At 37.1% G+C, this 23,165-nt stretch overlaps 1 protein-coding gene across 1 annotated transcript in view; it reads left to right on the top strand.

Moving 5' to 3' along the window:
- The window catches only part of PGM5 (phosphoglucomutase 5), a 223,434-nt gene that overhangs the window by 141,287 nt on the left and 58,982 nt on the right, over positions 1-23,165 (top strand). The window contains exons 8-9 of the mRNA XM_049770951.1: positions 6,131-6,266; positions 11,799-11,982. Coding sequence (XP_049626908.1) covers positions 6,131-6,266; positions 11,799-11,982 — 320 coding nt within the window. The remainder of the gene's footprint in view (positions 1-6,130; positions 6,267-11,798; positions 11,983-23,165) is intronic.

Below are 23,165 nucleotides of genomic sequence, written 5' to 3'. Positions count from 1 at the left end.
CTCTACGTTGCCTCATTTAGGGGCAAATTTCATGCTTTTCTTTTTCTTATAGCCAAGTAGTATTCCATTGTGTACATGTACCATTGTTTCTTTATCCAATCATCTGTAAGGTTTAAAAAGTCTGTGTCATTAGTTCTCCTTTTAAAGGATTTTTTGAATGTACTCCACAATACTGAAATAGAGTATTCCTTTCCATTCTCATTATTCTGTTCTAAGGATGGTCTTCTTCTGTTGTCAGCCTCTTAAGACACTAAGATTTATATTTTAAAGGTTTAATGAACCCTTTTATTAAACCTTTTAAGAGTTTAATGATTAATGAACAACAGCTCAAAGTGTATGTTACCAGTAGTCAAGAACTTGATGTTGACCATGTTTATATAAATTAACAAGTATCGTAAAGAGCAACTGGTAACATCCTATTCACTGTTCTAAATAGCTAGATATATTTAATTGGTTAATTCTGATAGCAGTCCCATGGGGAACATTAACATCCTTAGTTTGCAAATGAGGATAGTGAAGCAAAGGAAAGGTGGTAGATACAGAATTCGAATGTGAACAGTTTGATTCTGAACTTAATTTAAATAAGAAGACAATCCTACAAAATTGGCTATGGGATGTCCCATACAAATGCTAAATTAAGGCTAATTAAAGTTAACAATTTTTCAATAACGTACCACATACCTGGGAAATGGCATTTTTTAAAACCAAAATTCCAAGTTATTCTGCCTTTTTAATTGCCCATGTTTTGTTTTTTTGAAGTTACAATAGGCTTTATTCAAAGATGTTGAGGAAGGGAAGGGAGAGAATGAGAAATAGAGTACCATGCTCAAGAGAGAAAATGAATTTCTCCAAAAAGTGGATAGAACCAATACATAACCCAGATAAAATTCGGAAAGTACATCTCAAGAGGAGAGATATAGTTGACATGTGCATGCAGGTACCGTGTGCATGGGCCCAAAGAGCACATATGCACTACCCATGTTTCTTTTTTAATCTTTTTTATTAATAATTTTTATTTTGACCAAAGTGGATTACAAATCTTCACAGTAGTATTTTAGCTACATAGTGACACTGAATTAGGGACATTCCCATCACCAATGTTGTCTTCTCTCCACCCCTGTTCCTAGAATGCATCCCATATTGCCCCTCCTTTGCCCCTTGGGCTGCTAGTATAAGTGGTCCTTTCTGTGTCTAGCTTGTAGATTGTGTATCGATTCTGTTGTAGTTGGCTTTGGATTTGGTGTTTAAGTCTGATCATTTTTTATTTCTTATACCATTATACATTTCTCTTTTAAATAATATTGTTTATTTTTCTTAAAAAAGAGCATTGACTTAGGGGTCTGAGCAGTAGCACAGTGATAGGCATTTGCCTTGCAAGTGGCTGACCCAGGATGAGCCCGGGTTCCATTCTTGGTGTCCCATATTGTCCCCTGAGCCAGGAGCGATTTCTGAGTGAATAGCCAGGAGTAACCCCTGAGTGTCACCTGGTGTAGTCCCCAAACAAAACAAAACAAAAAGAAGCATTGACCTAAGCATCACATAGGTGTCAGATATATAGTATTGTTATTTGCTTTATATAAATACTGATTTATTATTGCTATATTATTGCTGCTATTATTATTATTATTATTGCTATTAATAGTTTCCATCCATCACTACACATTGTCTCCTTTGAACTGATTTATCAACTCTCATTCTTCATTCTTTTCTGGTAAACATCATGCTATACTTAGGTCTTTTGTTATGTTTTTTTACTTATTTGTTTATGCTCTTCATATAAATACAGCACATGCTTTTTATTCAGGGTTTTAGTCACTTTAAAAGAAAGCTTATAGGAGTGTGTGTGTGTGTGTGTGAGAGAGAGAGAGAGAGAGAGACAGAGAGAGAGACAGAGAGAGAAAGAGAGCACTTAAATAGAGAGATGTTTCAGTGGGTTTGGAACACATTCTTTTCTGTTAGTTTTTCATACAAGAAATTACTTGTTTAGACTGCTCTATTTATGTATGTGAATAGCACAATATGAACTTCCTACTTAAATATTTGGAAGATTAAGATTCCTGGTCATGCCCTGCCTCAAAGAATTTTTGGTTGCCTCCTGTAGCTTGGAACACTTTGTCCTCTGATCTTGGTATGACTGGCTCCTCAGGTGTTGGCTCCAAAAGCATTATCTCACAGAAATGACCCTGACAATTTGAGTCATTTCTTGACACTGCTACCCCAAACTCAGGGCTCTATTCTCCTAGAATTCTGGAAGCCAAAGGTTGAAACTCAAGGAGTGGATATACTTCCTGCCTGGAGCCTCTGAAGAGAACTCTTTCTGCATCTCAGAACTCTTTCTGGCTTCTTCAGAGTTTCTAGAAGCTCTGTGATAACATAACTTCAATCTATGCCTTTGTCTTTGCTTAGCACACATTTCTCTCTATATATTTTCTCTTCTCTGTCTTCTCCTCTTAAATGAATGTTTGCTAATGGAGTCAGGGTTCACTTGGACAAGTCAGGATGATTTTATGACATATACTTGATTTAGTTATGTTTACAAAGACTTTGCCCATATATGGTCACACTCACAGATTTGGAATATGTAAGGGAGGGAACAAGGACATTCTCATCCTAATCCCCTCCAGCAAGCATAAACGGGGCTTCCTTTCCAGCCTTTCTTTAGCCTCCTTCTGGGTTCAGTGCCATTACTGAAATCTCCCTCCTTCCCATCAGTCCTCCTTTTTCCAAACTGCATGGACACTAGGTGCATTTGAATGAAGTCATTTCAATTAATAGCATAGACTTCCTGGCAGATTTGATCTAGTACTTCTTTCTCTTAAAAATATACAGCTCAAAGACCAGCTGAACAAATCAATAAACTAGTATGCAATATTTTTATTATACTTAGACAACCTAGCTAGTTTAGAAAAATAACCTCTAAGAAAATATACCTTGAGTCACATTTCATACAAACAATTCACTAGATCACTTACATAAACACCCTGATACTCCAACACTCCAAGCCACTAAATGCAAACAAAGATTAATGGGGAAGCTAAAGAAGATATCTACTCTGCAGGATATGGAGAAAAATTCTGGCAAATCTCCAAGTTAACCCAAATGCCTGAACCTTATAGATGAGCATCTAAAACCAACACTTAATGGTTTAGCAATGAAATCAAGGAGTCACTATCCTGCAAAATTAAGAAATCTATAGATTAACAATTCAACTGACTCAAAGAAGAACTCTTTCAGGAGAGAATTGACCTATCAAGGGGTGACAGGGTAGTGTGAGGTCTCCCACTATTATTATGTTGCTATTGATATCTTCTTTCAGTTTTATCAACAATTGTATTAAATATTTTGCTTGTGCTTTATTGGGTGTGTATATGTTCAGGGGTGTGATTTCTTCCTGTTGTACATACTCCTTGATTATTATGATATATCCATCTTCTCCCTTATATTTTCTGAGTCTAATGTTTGTGTCATCTGATATTAATATGGACACTCTAGCTTTTTTAATGGAGTTGTGTGCTTGGATGATTGTCCTCTAACCTTTGGTTTTGAGTCTATGTTTGTTCTGACTATTCAGATGTGTTTCTTGTAGGTGGCAAAATGTTGGATTTGGCTTTATGATCCATTTTGCCACTCTGTGTCTCTTAACTGGTGCATTTAGTCCATTGATGTGGAGGGAGATAATTGTCATGGGATTTAGTATCATCTTTGTGTAGAAGTTTTCTGTGCTTATGCAAAAAACAACAACAATAGCCACACACACCTTTTTATTGTATTTTTAATCTCTGATATTTTAAATTGGGGCTCCCACCTTTCTCATAGAACCTTGGGACACAAATTACTCTATTTAACACATATTCCTGCATTTTTATATAAAACTAAAAGGAAAGAGGGCCAGAAAAATAGCACAGTGGTAGGGCATTTGTCTTGCATGCAGTCAATCCGGGATGGACTGGGTTCAAGCCCAGCATCCTATATGGGCCCCCAAGCCTGCCAGGAGTGATTTCTGAACACAGAGCCAGGAGAAACTCCTGAGCATGATTGGGTGTGGCCCACCCATCCCCAAATTAATAGAAAATAAAAGAAAGACTGGGGCTCAGAGAGTGGTGGGATAGGATGCACTCTGGATCCAGTGGTGGAAGGAGTTTGACACTGGTGGTGGGAAGGGCCTTGACTCATTGTATATCTGAAATTCTACTATAAAAGACTTTGCAGATCACAGTTGTTTCAATAAAAATAAATATTTGGGATATGTATATATTTTGAAGGGGGCACTTTTTAACCATGGAATTATAATTATATGAGCTAAGTTAAACAATATTAGCTATGGTCACATATTGTGGCAACATCTCACAGTCCATTTTATTTATAGTTCTGTCCTCATTTGATGCTTCCTAGAATTCTCTTTGTTTTTGTTGTTGTTGTTGTTGTTGTTGCCTACAGTGAACTAATTGAATCAAACTTCACAACTAAAGAGCTATTTTAAGTAATTGGAGAGTTAGTACAGTGAATGGTAAGGTGCTTGCCTTGTACAAGGCTCGCCTAAATTCAATCCCTGGAACCCTATACAATCCCCTGAGCCCTGCCAGGTAAGGTTCTATGAGCAATGAGTCTGGAATAAGCCCTGACACCACTAGGTATGACTACAACCTAAAAGAGCTCTTTTATTCATCCCTGTGTTTCTTTTTTAATTTTTATTTTGATCATAATGGCTTACATATCTTTCACAGTAGTATTTTAGGTACATATCAACATTGAATCAGGGGAATACCCATCACCAAATTTGTCCTCCCCCCATCCCAGTTCCCCTTCTGCAGCCCATATACCCCACCATCACCCCCCGGACTGCTAGAGTAGGTGGTCCCCTCTTTGTCCTACTCACTATTAGTGATCATATATCTGTTTGGTCCTGGTACCCTCCCCCGTCTCCCCCTCTATTTAAGAAGCAGAGCTAGATAAATCGAGTTACGTGGCTTTGTTTGAAGGAAAGAAAAGCAATAGATTGGGGTACAAAATAAGAGAAAAAAAAGAAGTCAAATATGCTGAAAATAGGCAGAGTCCTTCCAGAGGATTTCAACCTCTGTTTGAGAGAGGATGTGAAAAAGGCAATTGAAACACCACCACAATACAGAAAGAAATATCAAATTAAATTTCCAGTGAGCACTACAGCAATAAAGACAAGCACCACACAATAGTCTCGGTTCTGAAATCAAATCATGCTGGAGTGCAAAAAGAAAGAGAAAGATAATATAAAATGATATAAAATAAAATAAAATAATATTGGAGACATCAACTTCAATCTCTACACCAAAATAAAGACGTCAAAAAAATCGATCAATCGATAAATAAATATGTAGAAAAATTATTGTTTTGTGCTTTTTTTTCTTTTCTATTTCCCCCTTCATAGGCACAGTAACTATTGGGGATATTGTAGAGGGAATTTCTTTGGCCTAGGAGATACAGGGTTTCTCCACCCCTGAAGTATACTGTTATGGGATTAACTATAAACTCCTTGCATGATCATTTACTCTCCCCTCGGTGTGCCTTCATGGTGTATGGAAGACTTCTGCTTCATCTTGTATGGTAAAATCAGACCTTTGTATCTAGAGATCTTGGTGACTGTGCAGCTCAGGGAATGGAGCTTATGAAATCTTTCTTTGTGGTTCTAGCAGTTCTGCTTCTTCAGTGTCGTTTTAATCCACCTTCTGTAGTTGGTGGTCTTGGTCATTATGTTGTTCCTGGGATGGAGTCTGCATCCCTGTGTTTCTAATACTGAGAACTAATACTTGATGCTTGACATACCTAAGGATTAAGTGATTTAAGTGATAATCAAAATGATTAAATGAATGAATGGTACTATTGGCAAATCTTATGTCAACTTTGCTTTTTGTTCCTTCCAATAGTTTCTAAGACTTTTATTTTTAATATTATTTTATTTGAATTTCAGAAACATATTTTGAAAGTATAAGTAAACATGGAATGTATATTTTTGAATAAGCATATCCCTATGGGGGAAAAGAAAAAAGATATCTCTAACCACTTAAATATAATGTTCACTTGCTAGCTGATCTTTGTAATTTATTTCTCTTTTACATTTCCTGCAGGAATTAATTCCCAGGTATTGTTTTTTTGTTAGGCTCTGATCACCTTCGTGAAAAAGATGGCCTCTGGGCTGTCTTGGTCTGGCTATCTATTATAGCTGCCCGGAAGCAGAGTGTGGAAGAAATTGTCCGAGATCACTGGGCCAAATTTGGCCGCCACTACTATTGCAGGTGAGTGGATAAGGGTCTTTGTATGGATCCTGGGGAGCTATTTTTAGAGACATAAACCTGGTGGTTAGAATGGTCTAGAGTCATATTCAGGAAAATCTGATAGAGAGACTGGTATCAGATCACCTCCTATAGGTAGTTAGAGGTGGTATCAATTGGGAAGACAATTGTTTAACTATGACTCATTCTAAGAGGGATGAGTTCTTTATTCTGAACAAAGAACCTTAATATTCTTTTAGCACCTTTTAGCAAACCAGGAGCTTTCCTATTGTTTCTCAACCTGTATTTATCAATGAGAAGGAAAAAAGTTGTGATAGACTGTGTCATCCTCTCCCTATCCTGTATTCCTTCCTTCCTAGTGGTCTAAACAATGTTAAAAAAAACTCACACTGATGTTCTTTAAAGGAGCCAAGGGACCCACAAGTACTGAGCCAGCCACGAGTAACCTTGCAACATTATCAGATATAGCCAACAAAGAAAACAAAAAAATAATTTTTGAAAATATTCTAGGGTTTCTAAAAAATAAAATGGATGTGAAGTTGATTTTGCTAAAATTAATTTTGTTATGACTCCATTAGGGGGGGGAAACTAGTAAACAAGATATTGCTCTGAGAAGAAACAAAGGTAAAAGTCAGTAGGTAGAAAGTTAAAGGTCTCAGTATTTTGTTGTTAAAAAAGTAAGGGGGTAGAGACTTAAGCTTGTGTGGCCATTAATTAGGAATTGCACTTAGGTCTGCCAGGTGTATGGACTTTTACCAAGCATTGGCACAGAAAGAGCAAGGGAAGGAAAGGACAGTAACTGTAGAGGATTTGAGATGGGTGACAAAGTTTTTGGATAGTCTCAAAGAGTTTCTCTGTGTCTGAAGAGATGGTGGCACATTTACTTTGATAATGAAGAATTAAGTAGTTTGAATATTTAGTTCTGTCTCAAAATCTTGAAGAATAGAAAACTTTGGTCTTCTTTTATATGCCTATTGTTTTTCTTTTAAGAGATAGTTTTCTAGTTTACTTTGATAAATATAAGAGAATAGGAAGGTTTCTAGTACGACTATAATCAAAGTGAATACTGTGCTCTGAGGAATATAGCAGTGCCATAATATTTTTATTCCTGCTTAGTTTAGAAGGCTATAGGCTACTGAGAGTATAGGAACTAAGAGTTCTCAATGCAGATGGGATCTTGTTTTCTTTACAGGTTTTGTTATATGTGATTTTAAAAAAGCCTAATTTTTGTTTTTGCAAACCAAAGGATTACTTTATCAGCAAATTTTATTGCAGAAAACTGTTCCAAAATATTCAATCTGATAAAATATATTATAATTGCCAACCTTTGGCTTAGTAAGATCAGTTTGAGTTTGGGATGTCTTCCTTATAATTTGTGGAATGATTATCTAGCTTTCTGCCAGTGTTTTTAAGACATAGTGTTATGATAAGTGCACTTACAATATAGATCATTTTTGTGGCTGAAAGCTTACATGACAATTAGTTCTTTCATAACAAATACCATATTAGAGAATAACATTCAACAGAGATTTGAATTCCTATGTGATACTGAATTATGTTTCAGATTTTTTGCCAAAACGATCACAGAGATAAAGTAAAAGGGAGGAGAGGATAGGTAGAATGAATGGTAAACATTCCCTTTAGCATTGCGCAAATGCAGGCTGACCAGTGCCTCAAAGTAAAGTTATTTCTAGGCTAAATTTTTCTTAGTACAGAGGAGATAATACCAGCCTTCAAATGGTATCTTCTGAGAATCCTGAGAATTTTTCTGGTATCAGTAAACCTTTGAGGATTTGCTCCACTGAAAGTTCCTCTTTCTTTTTTAGATTTTTTTCTTTCTTTACTAATGTCTTAATACAATTTGAATACAAGCATGATTGTAGTTGGGTTTCAGTCATATAAAGAACACCACCATTCACCAAAGGGACATCCCCAACACCAATGCCCCAACGTTCCTCTTTCTAATTTCTCCAATGCTTGCTATGCCTATGCAAAAATAAATAAATAAATAAAAATAAACACAACCATCCCTCTCCCCACCTATTTTTTTCTTTTCTTCTTTTAATTTTACTTATATCTAGATAAGGACTCCTGCCTTTTTCATGTAACCATAGAACTTGAATCATTTTGGTCTGTCTGGGGAGATAGGGCCCAGGGGCCAATTTGACTCAGGAACATTCAGTGAAAAATAATAATAAAAAGAAAAGATCAGATCTAAATACCCAAGCCAAAATCAATGACAATAGAATCAAGCGATCCAAATTATAACAAGCTAAACACAAAATGGACCTATTACACTGGTAGACCAGGGGGCTAAAGGTGGAAGTATGGGATGCATGCTGGGAACTCTGGTGAAGAGAGGTCAACACTGGTGATAAGAATGGCCCAAATTTACTGTCACTAAACACCTGAATACAACTATGAAAGACTTGTAATTAACAGTGGTCTCAAAAAAATTAAGAAAAAAGAGTTTCTACTCATGAAAGTATATTATGGGGCCGGAGAGATAGCACAGCGGTAGGGCATTTGCCTTGCATGCAGATGGATGGTGGTTCAAATCCCGGTATCCCATATGGTCCCTGAGCCTTCCAGGAGCGACTTCTGTGTGTAGAGCCAGGAGTAACCCCTGAGTGCTGCTGGGTGTGACCCAAAAACCAAAACAAACAAACAAACAAAAAAAACAACAACAACAAAAAAGAAAGTATATTAATAGTAGTAGAGATGCTTGAAGGAGCTTCTTTGAAGCAGTCAGGGAGTAGTAGCAGCAGCAACAGCAGTGTTGGTAGTGGTGGTGGTGGTGGTGATGGTGGTAGTGGTAATAGTGGTGGTGGTGATAGTAGTAGTAGGCACAGCAGCAATAATAGAGGTGATACTGGTAGTAGTAGTAGTAGTAGTAGTGGTGGTGGTGGTGATAGTAGTAGTGGTGGTGATAATAGTAGTAGTAGACACAGCAGCAGCAGCAGTAATAGAAGCAATGCTGCTGGTGGTAGAAGTAGTACTAGTAATAATAGTTTTACTTGTATAAAAAGAATTGAGCAGACTTGTCACATTACTTCAGTGATAGACATCACGAATGTCATATTAGTGGGTTTATTAATCAATTTTTAATCTCTTTTAATGACATGATTTCTATTTCTTTTTTGGGGGAGCTTTGTTTTTTTGTGGGGGGGTCACACCCAGCAGCACTCAGGGGTTACTCCTGGCTCTATGCTCAAAAATCGCTCCTAGCAGGCTCGGGGGACCATAAGGGATGCTGGGATTTGAACCACCATCCTTCTGCATGCAAGGCAAATGCCCTACCTTCATGCTATCTCTCCAGCCCCCATTTTTTTCTATTTTTGAATAAACCCTCTTAGCTTATCCTTTGGGTTAGATCTTCACCTTCTATCAAAATTTTCTTTAAAGGTATTTACTATGTTGCTGAGAAGGAGCACGATGATAGAGTTCTTTCTTATTTTGTTTGAGATGGAGGAGAAATACCTTACCTTCTGTAGATTGAGAAAATAAAAAGAGATATAGAGACAAGGAACCCACTGTTATCATTCCATTTTCTTCATTTTAAATAAGACCTTTATGTTTGTTTAAATCTTAAAATGTTAAGGGTGAGAGAAAAGTAACAATTTTGGAGATCTTTCTTCTTTTACTCAGCTCTGGATTCACTTCCTTTATGCCACAGTGACAAATTGAAATCCCACTATAACCACATGAATTCTGCTGCCCTTCTTAAAGCTTCCCCTTAAAATGACTTTCCTGGGTATATTGTTAGGTTTCAGTCAGACTCTTCAACCTCATCAAATATCCAACAGTTTCTTCCTGGCTATGACTAAGAATAAAATAATTTAAAATATTGAGTACTATTATCTATTGCTGTGCCAATTACTTGGTATGAATTTTCATATTTTACACCCAATGGAATAGGTATTATTTTAAGGTTTTATATGTACAATTTCTTCCCTGAATTCCACCCTTAATAACCCCCCAGCCCCATTGAACCCTATTGTGGACAGAAAAAAATCTTTTGATGAAATAAAGTAGTTTATTTTTATTAAAATTTTCTCAGAATGATATGAGAGGAAAGAAGAGAAATGTGTTCAAAAGAACACAGCAGCACAAAAACAAAGACAAGTGAGATATGTGTTCAAAGGAGAACATGGGGTTGAAGAGTAAGCCAAGGAGATATTTTTAAAAGTGAATAATTGTGATATTTCTTTCAAATTGCCAGAACAGTTTTAATACACTGAGCTTCTTATCTTGTCTCCCTCCCTCCCTCTTTTCCTTCCTTCCTCCCTCCCTCCTTTCCTTTCCTTTCCCTTCCTTCCTTCCTTCCTTCCTTCCTTCCTTCCTTCCTTCCTTCCTTCCTTCCTTCCTTCCTTCCTTCCTTCCTTCCTTCCTTCCTTCCTTCCTTCCTTCCTTCCTTCCTTCCTTCCTTCCTTCCTTCCTTCCTTCCTTCCTTCCTTCCTTCCTTCCTTCCTTCCTTCCTTCCTGCTCTATGATTAGTACCTAGGGACTATGTGGTTCTGCTGCATGCAAGACAAGTACCTTACTATTTCTCTGTCCCAGAGCTTTTTGTTCTTTGTTGGAGGCAGGAGTAGGAACATCTGGTCATTCCCCAGGTCTTTTTTTTTTTTTTTGGCCCTGGGCTCAGGAATCACTTTTAGAAGTACTCAGTGGTGCTGAGAATTGAACTGGGTTGACTACTTGCAAGGAAAGAGCATATGATGGCTTGATTTGTATTGACTTTCTGGCCCATCTTCTTTTTGCCTACATTAATTCCTCTTTATTTCCTTTTTTTAATACTCCTATTTTTTTGTTTCACTACTTATCATAAACAAAGTTTTCATGGGCAAGATAGTCAAATCAATAAACACATATACAAACAAGTTCAATACAGTTTGGCATATGAGTCAAAGAAAAATATGTGAGATCAAGGGAGATAGAGGGAAAGAGACCTTACAGACAGCCACTTTATAAAAAAAAAAAAAGAAAGAAAGAAAAAGAATCACTCGTTATTTGAGTAGCTGGAACAAAAACTCCAGACAGAAGAAACAAAGAGCCTGGGCAAAAACCCAGAAATAGGGAAGAGGCAGTCTCCCAAAGGTGCATCTCAGCTAGTGTGGCTGAAGCAGTGTGATTGTTGACCAAAGTAGGATAAAGTCAAGGAGTTGTCAGGGTAAAATTCCACAGCATATTATAGATTGTTTAGGGGATTTTGAGTCTTGTTCTCAATGTAATAGAAATGTTTTGGAAAGATTTAAAGAAAGTACAGATATGGTTCAATTTTTTACAAGGTCTTTTCAGCTGTTATGTGAGGATTACCTTGGAAGCAACAGGGAAAGTTGACAGACTGGTCAGGATACTCTTCTGTGAAATTCTCTGACCAATACATACGTGTATGTGTATATATATATGTGTGTGTGTATGTGTGTGTATACATATATATATGTATATATGTGTGTATATATATATGGGGTCTGCACAATCTCTGATTCTCTGAAGAGGTTTGTATTCATTCTATTTTCTTCCTTCCCAAACCAGGTTTGATTATGAGGGTCTAGAACCCAAGACAACCTATTACATCATGAGAGATCTGGAGGCCCTTGTGACAGACAAGTCCTTCACTGGCCAACAGTTTGCTGTGGGAAACAATGTCTACAGTGTGGCAAAGACAGACAGCTTTGAATACGTGGATCCTGTGGATGGCACAGTGACCAGAAAACAGGTACTTGTGAGGAAACCAGTAAGACAAGTTATCAGAAAGATCCAGGGTTTCTAAATATCTCAGGCTAGAGAGATCTCTAGGGATGAACTACTTGGAACCATCTTTTACAGATAGAAGAGAGACAAGTCTTTAGTGGAGGTTCCCTACCTCATCGTTTGAGACAGAAAGTAGATTGGAACTTCACTCTGTTTTGGTATTGGAGGAGCCAACAAGATGCCTAATATTTTGTTCAAATGATTGTAGCCTGTAGGCTCTTTAGGTGATGGCTACTATTTGCTGAGGATTCAGAGAATTTACAAGAGCAAGGGACCTTTTCCTGGGAACCCTAAACACAGGAATATTTCACCTTTATTACCTATTTAAATGAGAAAGAGGAACTTAGCTAGATGGGTTTCTCCCTTCATTAAAACGAAACAGTCTGAAAATTTTATTCATTCCAAAGGAAGACTTATTGTTATTATTACATATTTTATCTTGGTTTTCTTCATTAGTTATGGCAAGTATTAATGAACCACAAATTATATTTCTGGGGATTTTGTTCTTGTTTTGTTTTGTATTTTGGTTTTGGGTCATATCTGGTGGCACTCAGGGGTTACTCTTGGCTCTGTGCTCAGAAATAATTCCTGGCAGTCTCAGGGGATCAGGGCTCCTCAAACTATACTTCTATGTATTAATATTCATAGTATAAGATACCCAGTAATGTTAAGAGAGGTTTCATCCTAAAATATTCAAAAATCTTATCTTACTGGACATACTTTTTAATTACTGACAAATCAAAATAAATCAGAAACTGTAGGTCTGAAGGGAGTAGATGTCATTGTAGTTACCATTGTTTCTGCTTTGCCAACATTTCATAATTACATTTCTCATTGAGACACAGTCAGATGTTTTAAAGTCTACTGCCCTAATGTTACTCTCTTGGTCTTTTCTGTTTATGGTTGATGGTGATATTTCTTCTCCTTCAAAAATGTTATTCTTTTATTTCAAAAGGTTGTATACAAATGTCAAAGTGATTATAGTTTTAATTTAAAAGGTACATAATAGTGAGGAAAATTGTGAAGGTGGAGAAAATGTAGTTACATTAAATCTTACCCCTACCATGTTCCTGTTGTGTGGCAACGACACAGCTGGAGAATTTGCTGAATTTCTAGGAACTATGGTTTTTTTCTCACTTGTAAAATATGTATCTCTTAGAATTATTTTATAAATGGATGAAAATAAACATGTAGAAGTTTTATATATCCTTTGTACAAGGAGTGTCTCACCACATAGTTTGCGTTTTGTTTTATTCAAGGTTTAAATTCAAGTATCCCTTGAAATGTGAATCAGTGCTTTCTTTCAGTTCATGTTTTTTTGGAATCCTTTTTGTCTCAAATAAATTTTTAATAGTTTTTTTAATAGTTTGTTCCATATTTTTGGGGGCCACACCCGTTTGATGCTCAGGGGTTACTCCTGGCTAAAGCGCTCAGAAATTGCCCCTGGCTTGGGGGGGACCATATGGGCTGCCACCGAGGTCCTTCCTTGGCTGCGCTTGCAGGGCAGACACGTTATCTCTAGCGCCACCTTGCCGGGCCCCTTGTTCCATTTTTTTTTTTTTTTTTTTTTTTTGGTTTTTGGGTCACACCCACCAGTGCTCAGGGGTTACTCCTGGCTGTATACTCAGAAGTCGCCCCTGGCAGGCACAGGGGACCTTATGGGATGCCAGGATTTGAACCACAGTCCTTCTGCATGAAAGGCAAACGCCTTACCTCCCTTCTATCTCTCCGGCCCCTTGTTCCATATTTTTAACTTCCACTTTAGCTCAGGGCCCTCCAAAGAAACTTTTGTAAATCAAAGTCTCAGAATTAAAATGTTATAAAATGTATGTGTTATAAAGTACCCTTGGGATTTTTTTTACTTCTCATATGAAGAAGACAATGCTAAATTCTTGAATTTATTTATTGACTTTATTTGTTATGGTGCTAAATCTGCTTACACTCTGCTCTGTTTCTTCAATGCACTCAACACTTGAAACTTTTATTTTTCCTTTTTTTAACCCATAACAATCAAGTTATTCTCTAGCAGGATCTCAAGTTAATATTTCTTTTTGTTCCATGTCCCTTCTCTCCCTAAATATTGATTTATGTTTTGCTGGAATTTTTTTGGGGGGTGGGTCACACCCAGCAGCGCTCAGGGGTTACTCTAAGATCTGCGCTCAGAAATCACTCCTGGCAGGCTCATGGGACCATATGGGATGCCAAAGATCCAAACTGGGTTTGTCCCAGGTCATCTGTGTGCAAGGCAAACACCCTACCACTCTGCTATCCAGCCCCTAATTTTTTATTTTGAGACCACACCTGGCTTAGAGCTTACTCCTATCTTTGTGTTCAGAGATCACTTGTGGTGGGGCTTGGAGTATCATATGCATTGTTGGGGGGATCAAACTCAATTGCTTGTGTATAAGGTAAATGTCCTACCTGTTTTATTATTTGTGTGTTCCCTGATTTCTGGTTTTACTCTGGAATTTGTTGGTTCCATTCTTTCCTCTATTCTTTATCTGATATTGAAATTGGCCATACATAGATAGAGGCTATCACAAATTTGTCTAGGGTGGTTTTCTAGTAACAAAGGAGTTTATCTTCCTTTATGCCAGAACCTAAATAACATCTCCATTAGCTGGTGACCCTGGAGTCACACAAGAATTTCTCTGGTTTTGCTCTATAAGGGTGAACAGAGAGCAGTTAATACTCAGTGGCATCCTGATTGTCAGTAATTCACCAATGATCTCTCACCAGAGTTGCTGTTGTTGGGATAAAGGATTCCTGCATAGTTGAACTATTTCCAAACTCTTACCTCTGTGACCTATTATTCAACACTTTTGGGGTATCTGTAATTTTTAGAATTTAAATCCAGAAACAATTGAATCTGCATCATTTAACATTGTTATACATAAGTACTATGCAGTCCACAGAGATTTATTTCAATATAAATTAAGAACTATTATTTCCTAAACAGTATTTTGATACATTCATTCAATAGATATGCCTTGAGTGTATAATGAGTTTTGTGGCTTATTCTAATATAAATATGTAATAACCTTATTGAGATGTAAGTCACATATTTATAAGTCATTCATTTAAATCACACTATTCAATGTTTTTAGGATAATTGTAGTTATGTAATCATCACCAGACTTAATTTTGGAATATATATATCTTCATATATATATAGCTTATATATAAAATAATATGATATATGATATAGTAATATAATATATATTGTTTTTGATAAATATAACAAAACTTTAATTCTTTCATTGTCACCATTTCTTGCCTTGATCTACTTTCTATCTCTATGAATTTTCATATTTTGGACATTTACAAATGGAATCATAAAACGTGTTCATTTTATGACTTATTTCTTTTATAAGGCATGCCATTTTGGGGCATGTATTTTTAGGTACTTCACTATTGGTACTTCATTCCATTTTACTGCTGAGTAGTATTACATTGTGTGAAACTACCACATTTTGCTTATCTATTAATCAGTTGATGGACATTTGTGTTTTTGCTACACTGCTGTAAATGTCAACATACAAGAAGTTTTTGCTCAGACATAGAGTTTTAAATTTAATTGTCAAAGACTGTGATTTCTAGTTAAAATAGTAACTCTTACTTAACCTTTAAAGAAGTTGTCACATGTTAATGAATGAGAGAAGTAGAATGCCTGTTTCGAATATAGGCAGGGGCATGGGAGGAGGGAGATGAGGGGTATTCGTGGTGGGAATAAAGAAACAACATAAAAACAAATAAAAGAAGTTGTCATGTAGTCTTTAAAAGAAACTTCACAAGGACAGAGAGATTATACAGTGACTATATACAGTGACTGACCCTGTTTCCATACTTATATGCAGCACTGCAATTGGTACCCCAAATACCACAAGAAATATAGAGCTCGGAGTAAGCTCTAAGCACCATAGTGTATGGTCTGAAAACCCAAAAGAATAAAGTAAGCAATTGCATTATTTTATACTTTTACTCAGTAGTATATATATATAAGGACTCGAACTTCTGGCATTTTAATTAACATGATTTGTCCTCTTGATAAAGAAAGCAATTAGATTATTTTATATTTCTACTCAGCAGTATATAAGGATTCTAACTTCTATGCATTTTAATCAGCATTTATTATTTTCCCCTTGATTATGCAAAATTATAATTTAAAAATAATCTATTCTATTATGAATTATTATTAAATTACTTAGAAGATTATTACCCAATGGAATAATGAAAAGGTGCCTTATTTAGCATGTGCCAGTGAAGAGATAAGAATTCCTTTCTGAGGCTGGGGCCATAGCACAGTGGTAGGGCATTTGCCTCGCACATGGCCGACCCAGGACAGACCCGGGTTTGATTCCTGGCATCCCATATCGTCCCCCGAGCCTGCCAGGAGTAATTTCTGAGTGCAAAGCCAAGAGTAACCCTTGAATGCTGCCAGGTATGGCCCAAAAAAAACAAAAACCAATGCCAGAATCCTCAACTTTGCTGAATATTATCAGTTTGAGAAAAGGGTGGATAAGGGATGATTTGAAATCTGAAAGACTTGATTTTGAATCTCTGTTCTCCCTCATTACTAGGTGACTTTTAAGTAATGTTCTCCATCCTCTTTGGGTCTCTTTTTTCTCATCTATGAAAAGAAGCAGAGTAAATATGGTTATAGCATACTGCAGTTGGGATAATGCATGCAGAGCCTTAATTATCCCATGATAAACACAAATACCTGGCTAACTGAAATATGAGATAATCTATAATAACATCCTTGGGAAATAAAGACTTGGTACTTCACAAGTCATATTTGATAAGTAAAAGCATGGTAACATACAACATCTAATTTTGAAGGATGAAATGGGAAAAACTCTGCAGTTTCTGATTTTTCTAGGACTTGATTCAGAATCACATTTCTGCTTCCCCAAGTCCCTGCTCTCAATTTACACACTTGACTTCAAAAAGGAGACTTTAATTTCATGTTTTCTCTTTTGTCCTTGATTTGAGATGAGAGGTAAGAAAGAGACTGTGAAGGGGATGAGAGGAGACTGTTTCACATTTACCTCTAGAGATAAAATGCTTCTCTATCCAAAGTGAAATTGAAATTCTGTTCTGTTGATAAGACATGTTTCCGCTCACCAAGTTTGACATTTTCAGCAACCTCTCCTGTTTAGGAGATCCTGTGGAGGGGTCAATCAATGAGTAAGAGAGGAACTCCTGAATTCTATAATACCTCACTATTATCTGGTGGGTCTCATGAAATTAAGTATGGCTGCCTCCAAGTATCTAATATTTTTGTGACCATGGGTACCAAGAAAAAGTGGCTATGTATCTTCCGTTAAATAGGACCAAAGAGTGACTTTGAATAAGAAATATAATTTTTGTGGTTTGTCAGTTTGATAAGGTTAAGTCACAGAGGTAGGCCATTTCTGGCAGAGGATGTAAGTGTGATGCTGGGCTGCTGTGGTTTACACAGAAGGAGAATCTGCCCCCTTCCCTCTAAGAAGGCCCCCAAAGTATCAGCCCAGACCAGACCTGGGAAGTTTAACTGCCATTATTTTCTTTTGGAGCTTACTAAAGGAACTGGGCTATTTTTTTTTTTTTTTTTTTTTTTTTTTTGGTCAGGAAGCTGTCAGGTATGGACAAAGGCTGCTGTATTTTTGGTGACAGTTGAGTGGGTGTAGTGTAGGGCTTGGTACAATCCAATTTCAAAAAAGTCCAGCATTTTTAGCCCCATAAGAACAAATTAGTTTCAGATATATAAATTCTAGGACACACGGACTCCTCAAAATTGTATAGTAGTGTCAGCTTAGTGATATAGGAAATCTGATGATAAAGTTACACAGTAATCTACAAAGCTCAGTGAATCTAAATAGTAACACATAAGGCTCAACTAGTACCAGCTACAACCCAGTAAATCCTTAGACACTGACTTTAGTAATATCATGGAGAGATAGAGCAATTATTTCAAATGTATCCTTGTTTATCTAAGTTTTGACAAACAATATGAAGTAAATTTATTTGTCTCTGCATGGAAGCAGGTTATGGTTGTAGGTGGGTGGGTGATTGGGAACACTGGTGAAGGGAAATCACACTGGTGGTGGATTTGGTGTGTGAAAATTTTAATGCCTGGAATGACTGTATTATTAACAACTTGATAAGTCTTGTTGTAATAAGACATTTTGGGGGGGATTGGACCACACCCAGTAGCACTCAGGGATTGTTCCTAGTTCTACTCTCAGAAATTGCTCCTGGCAAGCTCAGGGGATCATATGGCAAGCTCAGGTTCAATCATATTTAAGCACCATGATTACATGCATGCTTATAGTTGGGTTTCAGTCACAAAAAGAACACCTTCCTTCATCAGTGCAAAATTCCCACACCCAATGCCCCACTCCCTCCTTCCCATCCCCTGCCTGTATTCGAAACAGGCATTCTACTTCTCTCATTCTTTACCGTTGTCATGCTAGTTGTTAGTGTAGTTATTTTTTTAACAGCATTCACCACTCTCTGTGGTGAGCTTCAAATTGTGAGCAGATCCTATGGCCCTTCCAGCCCTTAACACTATTGTCTCTGGGCCTTATTACAGTAATGTCTTTAATTTTTCTAAAACCCATAGATGAGTGAGACTATTCTGTGTCTATCTCTCTCCCTCTGACTTATTTCACTCAGCATAATAGATTTCATGTACATCCATGTATATGAAAATTTCATGACTTCATCTTCCTAATAGCTACATAATATTCCATTGTGTATAAGTACAACAGCTTCTTTAGCCATTCATCTGTTGAAGGGTATCTTGGTTGTTTCCAGAGTCTGGTTATTGTAAATAGCACTGCAATGAATATAGATTGACTCTTTAATCATCCTCCTTTCTATCCCTTCCTGAATCCTAAATCTGAAACCTTTATTCAGTGTTCCCTCCTCTGATAGAAGGAAAAATCTGATCTGTTGTTGTGAATGGAGAAATCTCTGATAAATGGAATCAACAATGAGTAATGCTATATTTACTGAATAATGTTGTATTGAAGTCAAAGTAGGCACCAATCCATACTATGGCTTATCTTTTGAAACTACTTTTGAAACAGATTCTTTGACACATTAGAGGAAAATTTCAAGTAATCAAGTCTTTATATTTTAGCCAACACAAATATTTTTTAACTATATTAGGAATTGTAAAATTCTACCAGTGATGAAGTAATTTACAAATAGCACTTTGGCTAATACTTAAAATGCATGATGTAAAGAAATAAATACCAGTTAGCTAAAGTGAAAAATTAAATTTAATTTGATTATATCAGGCTAACTTCGAGCTTATTAATACCTCTTTGAGTTAATGTAGGGTATGCAGAAACATTTTTTTAATTTATTTAAACACCTTAATTACATACATGATTGTGTTTGGGTTTCAGTCATGTAAAGAACACCACCCATCACCAGTGCAACATTCCCATCACCAATGTCCCAAGTCTCCCTTCGCCCCACCCAACCCCCGCCTGTACTCTAGACAGGCTCTCCATTTTCCTCATACATTCTCATTATTAGGACAGTTCAAAATGTAGTTATTTCCCTAACTAAACTCATCACTCTTTGTGGTGAGCTTCCTGAGGTGAGCTGGAACTTCCAGCTCTTTTCTCTTTTGTGTCTGAAAATTATTATTACAAGGGTGTCTTTCAATTTTCTTAAAACCCATAGATGAGTGAGACCATTCTGCGTTTTTCTCTCTCTCTCTCTGACTTATTTCACTCAGCATAATAGATTCCGTGTACATCCATGTATAGGAAAATTTCATGACTTCATCTCTCCTGACAGCTGCATAATATTCCATTGTGTATATGTACCACAGTTTCTTTAGCCATTCGTCTGTTGAAGGGCATCTTGGTTGTTTCCAGAGTCTTGCTATGGTAAATAGTGCTGCAATGAATATAGGTGTAAGGAAGGGGTTTTGTATTGTATTTTGGTGTTCCTAGGGTATATTCCTAGGAGTGGTATAGCTGGATCGTATGGGAGCTCGATTTCCAGTTTTTGGAGGAATCTCCATATCGCTTTCCATAAAGGTTGAACTAGACGGCATTCCCACCAGCAGTGGATAAGAGTTCCTTTCTCTCCACATCCCCGCCAACACTGTTGATTCTCATTCTTTGTGATCTGTGCCATTCTCTGGGGTGTGAGGTGGTATCTCATCGTTGTTTTGATTTGCATCTCCCTGATGATTAGTGATGTGGAACATTTTTCCATGTGTCTTTTGGCCATGTGTATTTCTTCTTTGTCAAAGTGTCTGTTCATTTCTTCTCCCCATTTTTTGATGGGGTTAGATGTTTTTTTCTTGTAGAGTTCTGTCAGTGCCTTGTATATTTTGGAGATTAGCCCCTTATCTGATGGGTATTGGGTGAATAGTTTCTCCCACTCAGTGGGTGGCTCTTGTATCCTGGCACTATTTCCTTTGAGGTGCAGAAGCTTCTCAGTTTAATATATTCCCATCTGTTAATCTCTGCTTTCACTTGCTTGGAGAGTGCAGTTTCCTCCTTGAAGATGCCTGTAATGTCCTGGAGTGTTTTGCCTATGTGCTGTTCTATATAGCTTATGGTTTTGGGGCTGATATCGAGGTCTTTAATCCATTTGGATTTTACCTTCGTACATGATGTTAGCTGGGGGTCTAAGTTCAATTTTTTGCAAGTGGCTATCCAATTGTGCCAACATCACTTGTTGAAGAGGCTTTCCCTGCTCCATTCAGGATTTCCTGCTCCATTATCAAAAATTAGGTGGTTGTATGTCTGGGGAACATTTTCTGAGTATTCAAACCTATTCCACTGATCTGAGGACCTGTCCTTATTCCAATACCATGCTGTTTTGATAACTATTGCTTTGTAGTACAGTTTAAAGTTGGGGAAAGTAATTCCTCCCATATTCTTTTTCCCAATGATTGCTTTAGCTATTCGAGGGTGTTTATTGTTCCAAATGAATTTCAAAAGTGTCTGATCCACTTCTTTGAAGAATGTCATGGGTATCTTTAGAGGGATGGCATTAAATCTGTATAATGCCTTGGGGAGTATTGCCATTTTGATGATGTTAATCCTGCCAATCCATGAGCAGGGTATGCGTTTCCATTTCCGTGTGTCCTCTCTTATTTCTTGGAGCAGAGTTTTATAGTTTTCTTTGTATAGGTCCTTCACATATTTAGTCAAGTTGATTCCAAGATATTTGAGTTTGTGTGGCACTATTGTGAATGGGGTTGTTTTCTTAATGCCCATTTCATCCTTATTACTATTGGTGTATAGAAAGGCCATTGATTTTTGTGTGTTAATTTTGTAGCCTGCCACCTTGCTATATGAGTCTATTGTTTCTAGAAGCTTTTTGATAGAGTCTTTAGGGTTTTCTAAGTAGAGTATCATGTCATCTGCAAACAGTGAGAGCTTGACTTCTTCCTTTCCTATCTGGATTCCCTTGATATCTTTTTCTTGCCTAATCGCTATAGCAAGTACTTCCAGTGCTATGTTGAATAGGAGTGGTGAGAGAGGACAGCCTTGTCTTGTGCCAGAATTTAGAGGGAAGGCTTTCAGTTTTTCTCCATTGAGGATAATATTTGCCACTGGCTTGTGGTAGATGGCCTTCACTATATTGAGAAAGGTTCCCTCCATTCCCATCTTGCTGAGAGTTTTGATCAAGAATGGGTGTTGGACCTTATCAAATGCTTTCTCTGCATCTATTGATATGATCATGTGGTTTTTATTTTTCTTGTTATTGATGTTGTGTATTATGTTGATAGATTTACAGATGTTAAACCAGCCTTGCATTCCTGGGATGAAACCTACTTGATCGTAGTGGATGATCTTTTTAACGAGGCATTGAATCCTATTTGCCAGGATTTTGTTGAGGATCTTTGCATCTGCATTCATCAGTGATATTGGTCTGTAATTTCCTTTTTTAGTAGCGTCTCTCTCTGGTTTAGGTATCAAGGTGATGTTGGCTTCATAAAAGCTATTTGGAAGTTTTTCTGTTTGTTCAATTTCATGAAAGAGTCTTGCCAAGATTGGCAGTAGTTCCTCTTGGAAAGTTTGATAGAATTCATTAGTGAATCCATCTGGACCTGGGCTTTTGTTTTTCGGCAGACATTTGATTACTGTTTTAATTTCATCAATGGTGATGGGGGTGTTTAGATATGCTACATCCTCTTCCTTCAACCGTGGAAGATTATAAGAGTCCAAGAATTTATCCATTTCTTCCAGGTTCTCATTTTTAGTGGTGTAGAGTTTTTCAAAGTAGTTTCTGATTACCCTTTGAATCTCTGTCATATCAGTAGTAATCTCTCCTTTTTCATTTCTGATACGAGTTATCAAGTTTCTCTCTCTCTCTTTCTTTGTTAGGTTTGCCAGTGGTCTATCAATCTTGTTTATTTTTTCAAAGAACCAACTTCTGCTTTCGTTGATCTTTCGGATTGTTTTTTGAGTTTCCACTTCATTGATTTCTGCTCTCAGCTTTGTTATTTCCTTCTGTCTTCCTATCCTTGGGTCCTTTTGTTGAGCATTTTCTAGTTCTATTAGCTGTGTCATTAAGCTACTCAGGTAAGCTCCTTCTTCCTTCCTGATGTGTGCTTGCAAAGCTCTAAATTTTCCTCTCAGTACTGCTTTTGCTGTGTCCCATAAGTTCTGATAGTTTGTGTCTTTATTGTCATTTGTTTCCAGGAACCTTTTGATTTTTTCCTTGATTTCATCTCGGACCAACTGGTTACTGAGCATGAGGCTGTTTAACTTCCAGGTGTTAAAGTGTTTCTTCTGAGTCCCTTTGGAGTTCACAAATAATTTCAGAGCCTTGTGGTCAGCAAAGGTAGTCTGCAAAATTTCTATCCTCTTGATCTTATGGAGGTATGTTTTATGTGCCAGCATGTAGTCTATCCTGGAGAATGTCCCATGTACATTGGAGAAGAATGTGTATCCAGGTTTCTGGGGATGGAGTGTCCTATATATATCCACTAGGCCTCTTTCTTCCATTTCTCTCCTCAGGTCTAGTATATTCTTGTTGGGTTTCAGTCTGGTTGACCTGTCCAGTGTTGACAAAGCCGTGTTAAGGTCCCCCACAATTATTGTGTTGTTGTTGATATTATTTTTCAGATTTGTCAACAGTTGTATTAAATATTTTGCTGGCCCCTCATTCGGTGCATAT

This window comes from Suncus etruscus, chromosome 3 (genome assembly GCF_024139225.1).
Source record: "Suncus etruscus isolate mSunEtr1 chromosome 3, mSunEtr1.pri.cur, whole genome shotgun sequence".
Classification (NCBI taxonomy): Eukaryota; Metazoa; Chordata; class Mammalia; order Eulipotyphla; family Soricidae; genus Suncus; species Suncus etruscus.
This window is presented reverse-complemented; position numbering and strand designations above follow the sequence as displayed.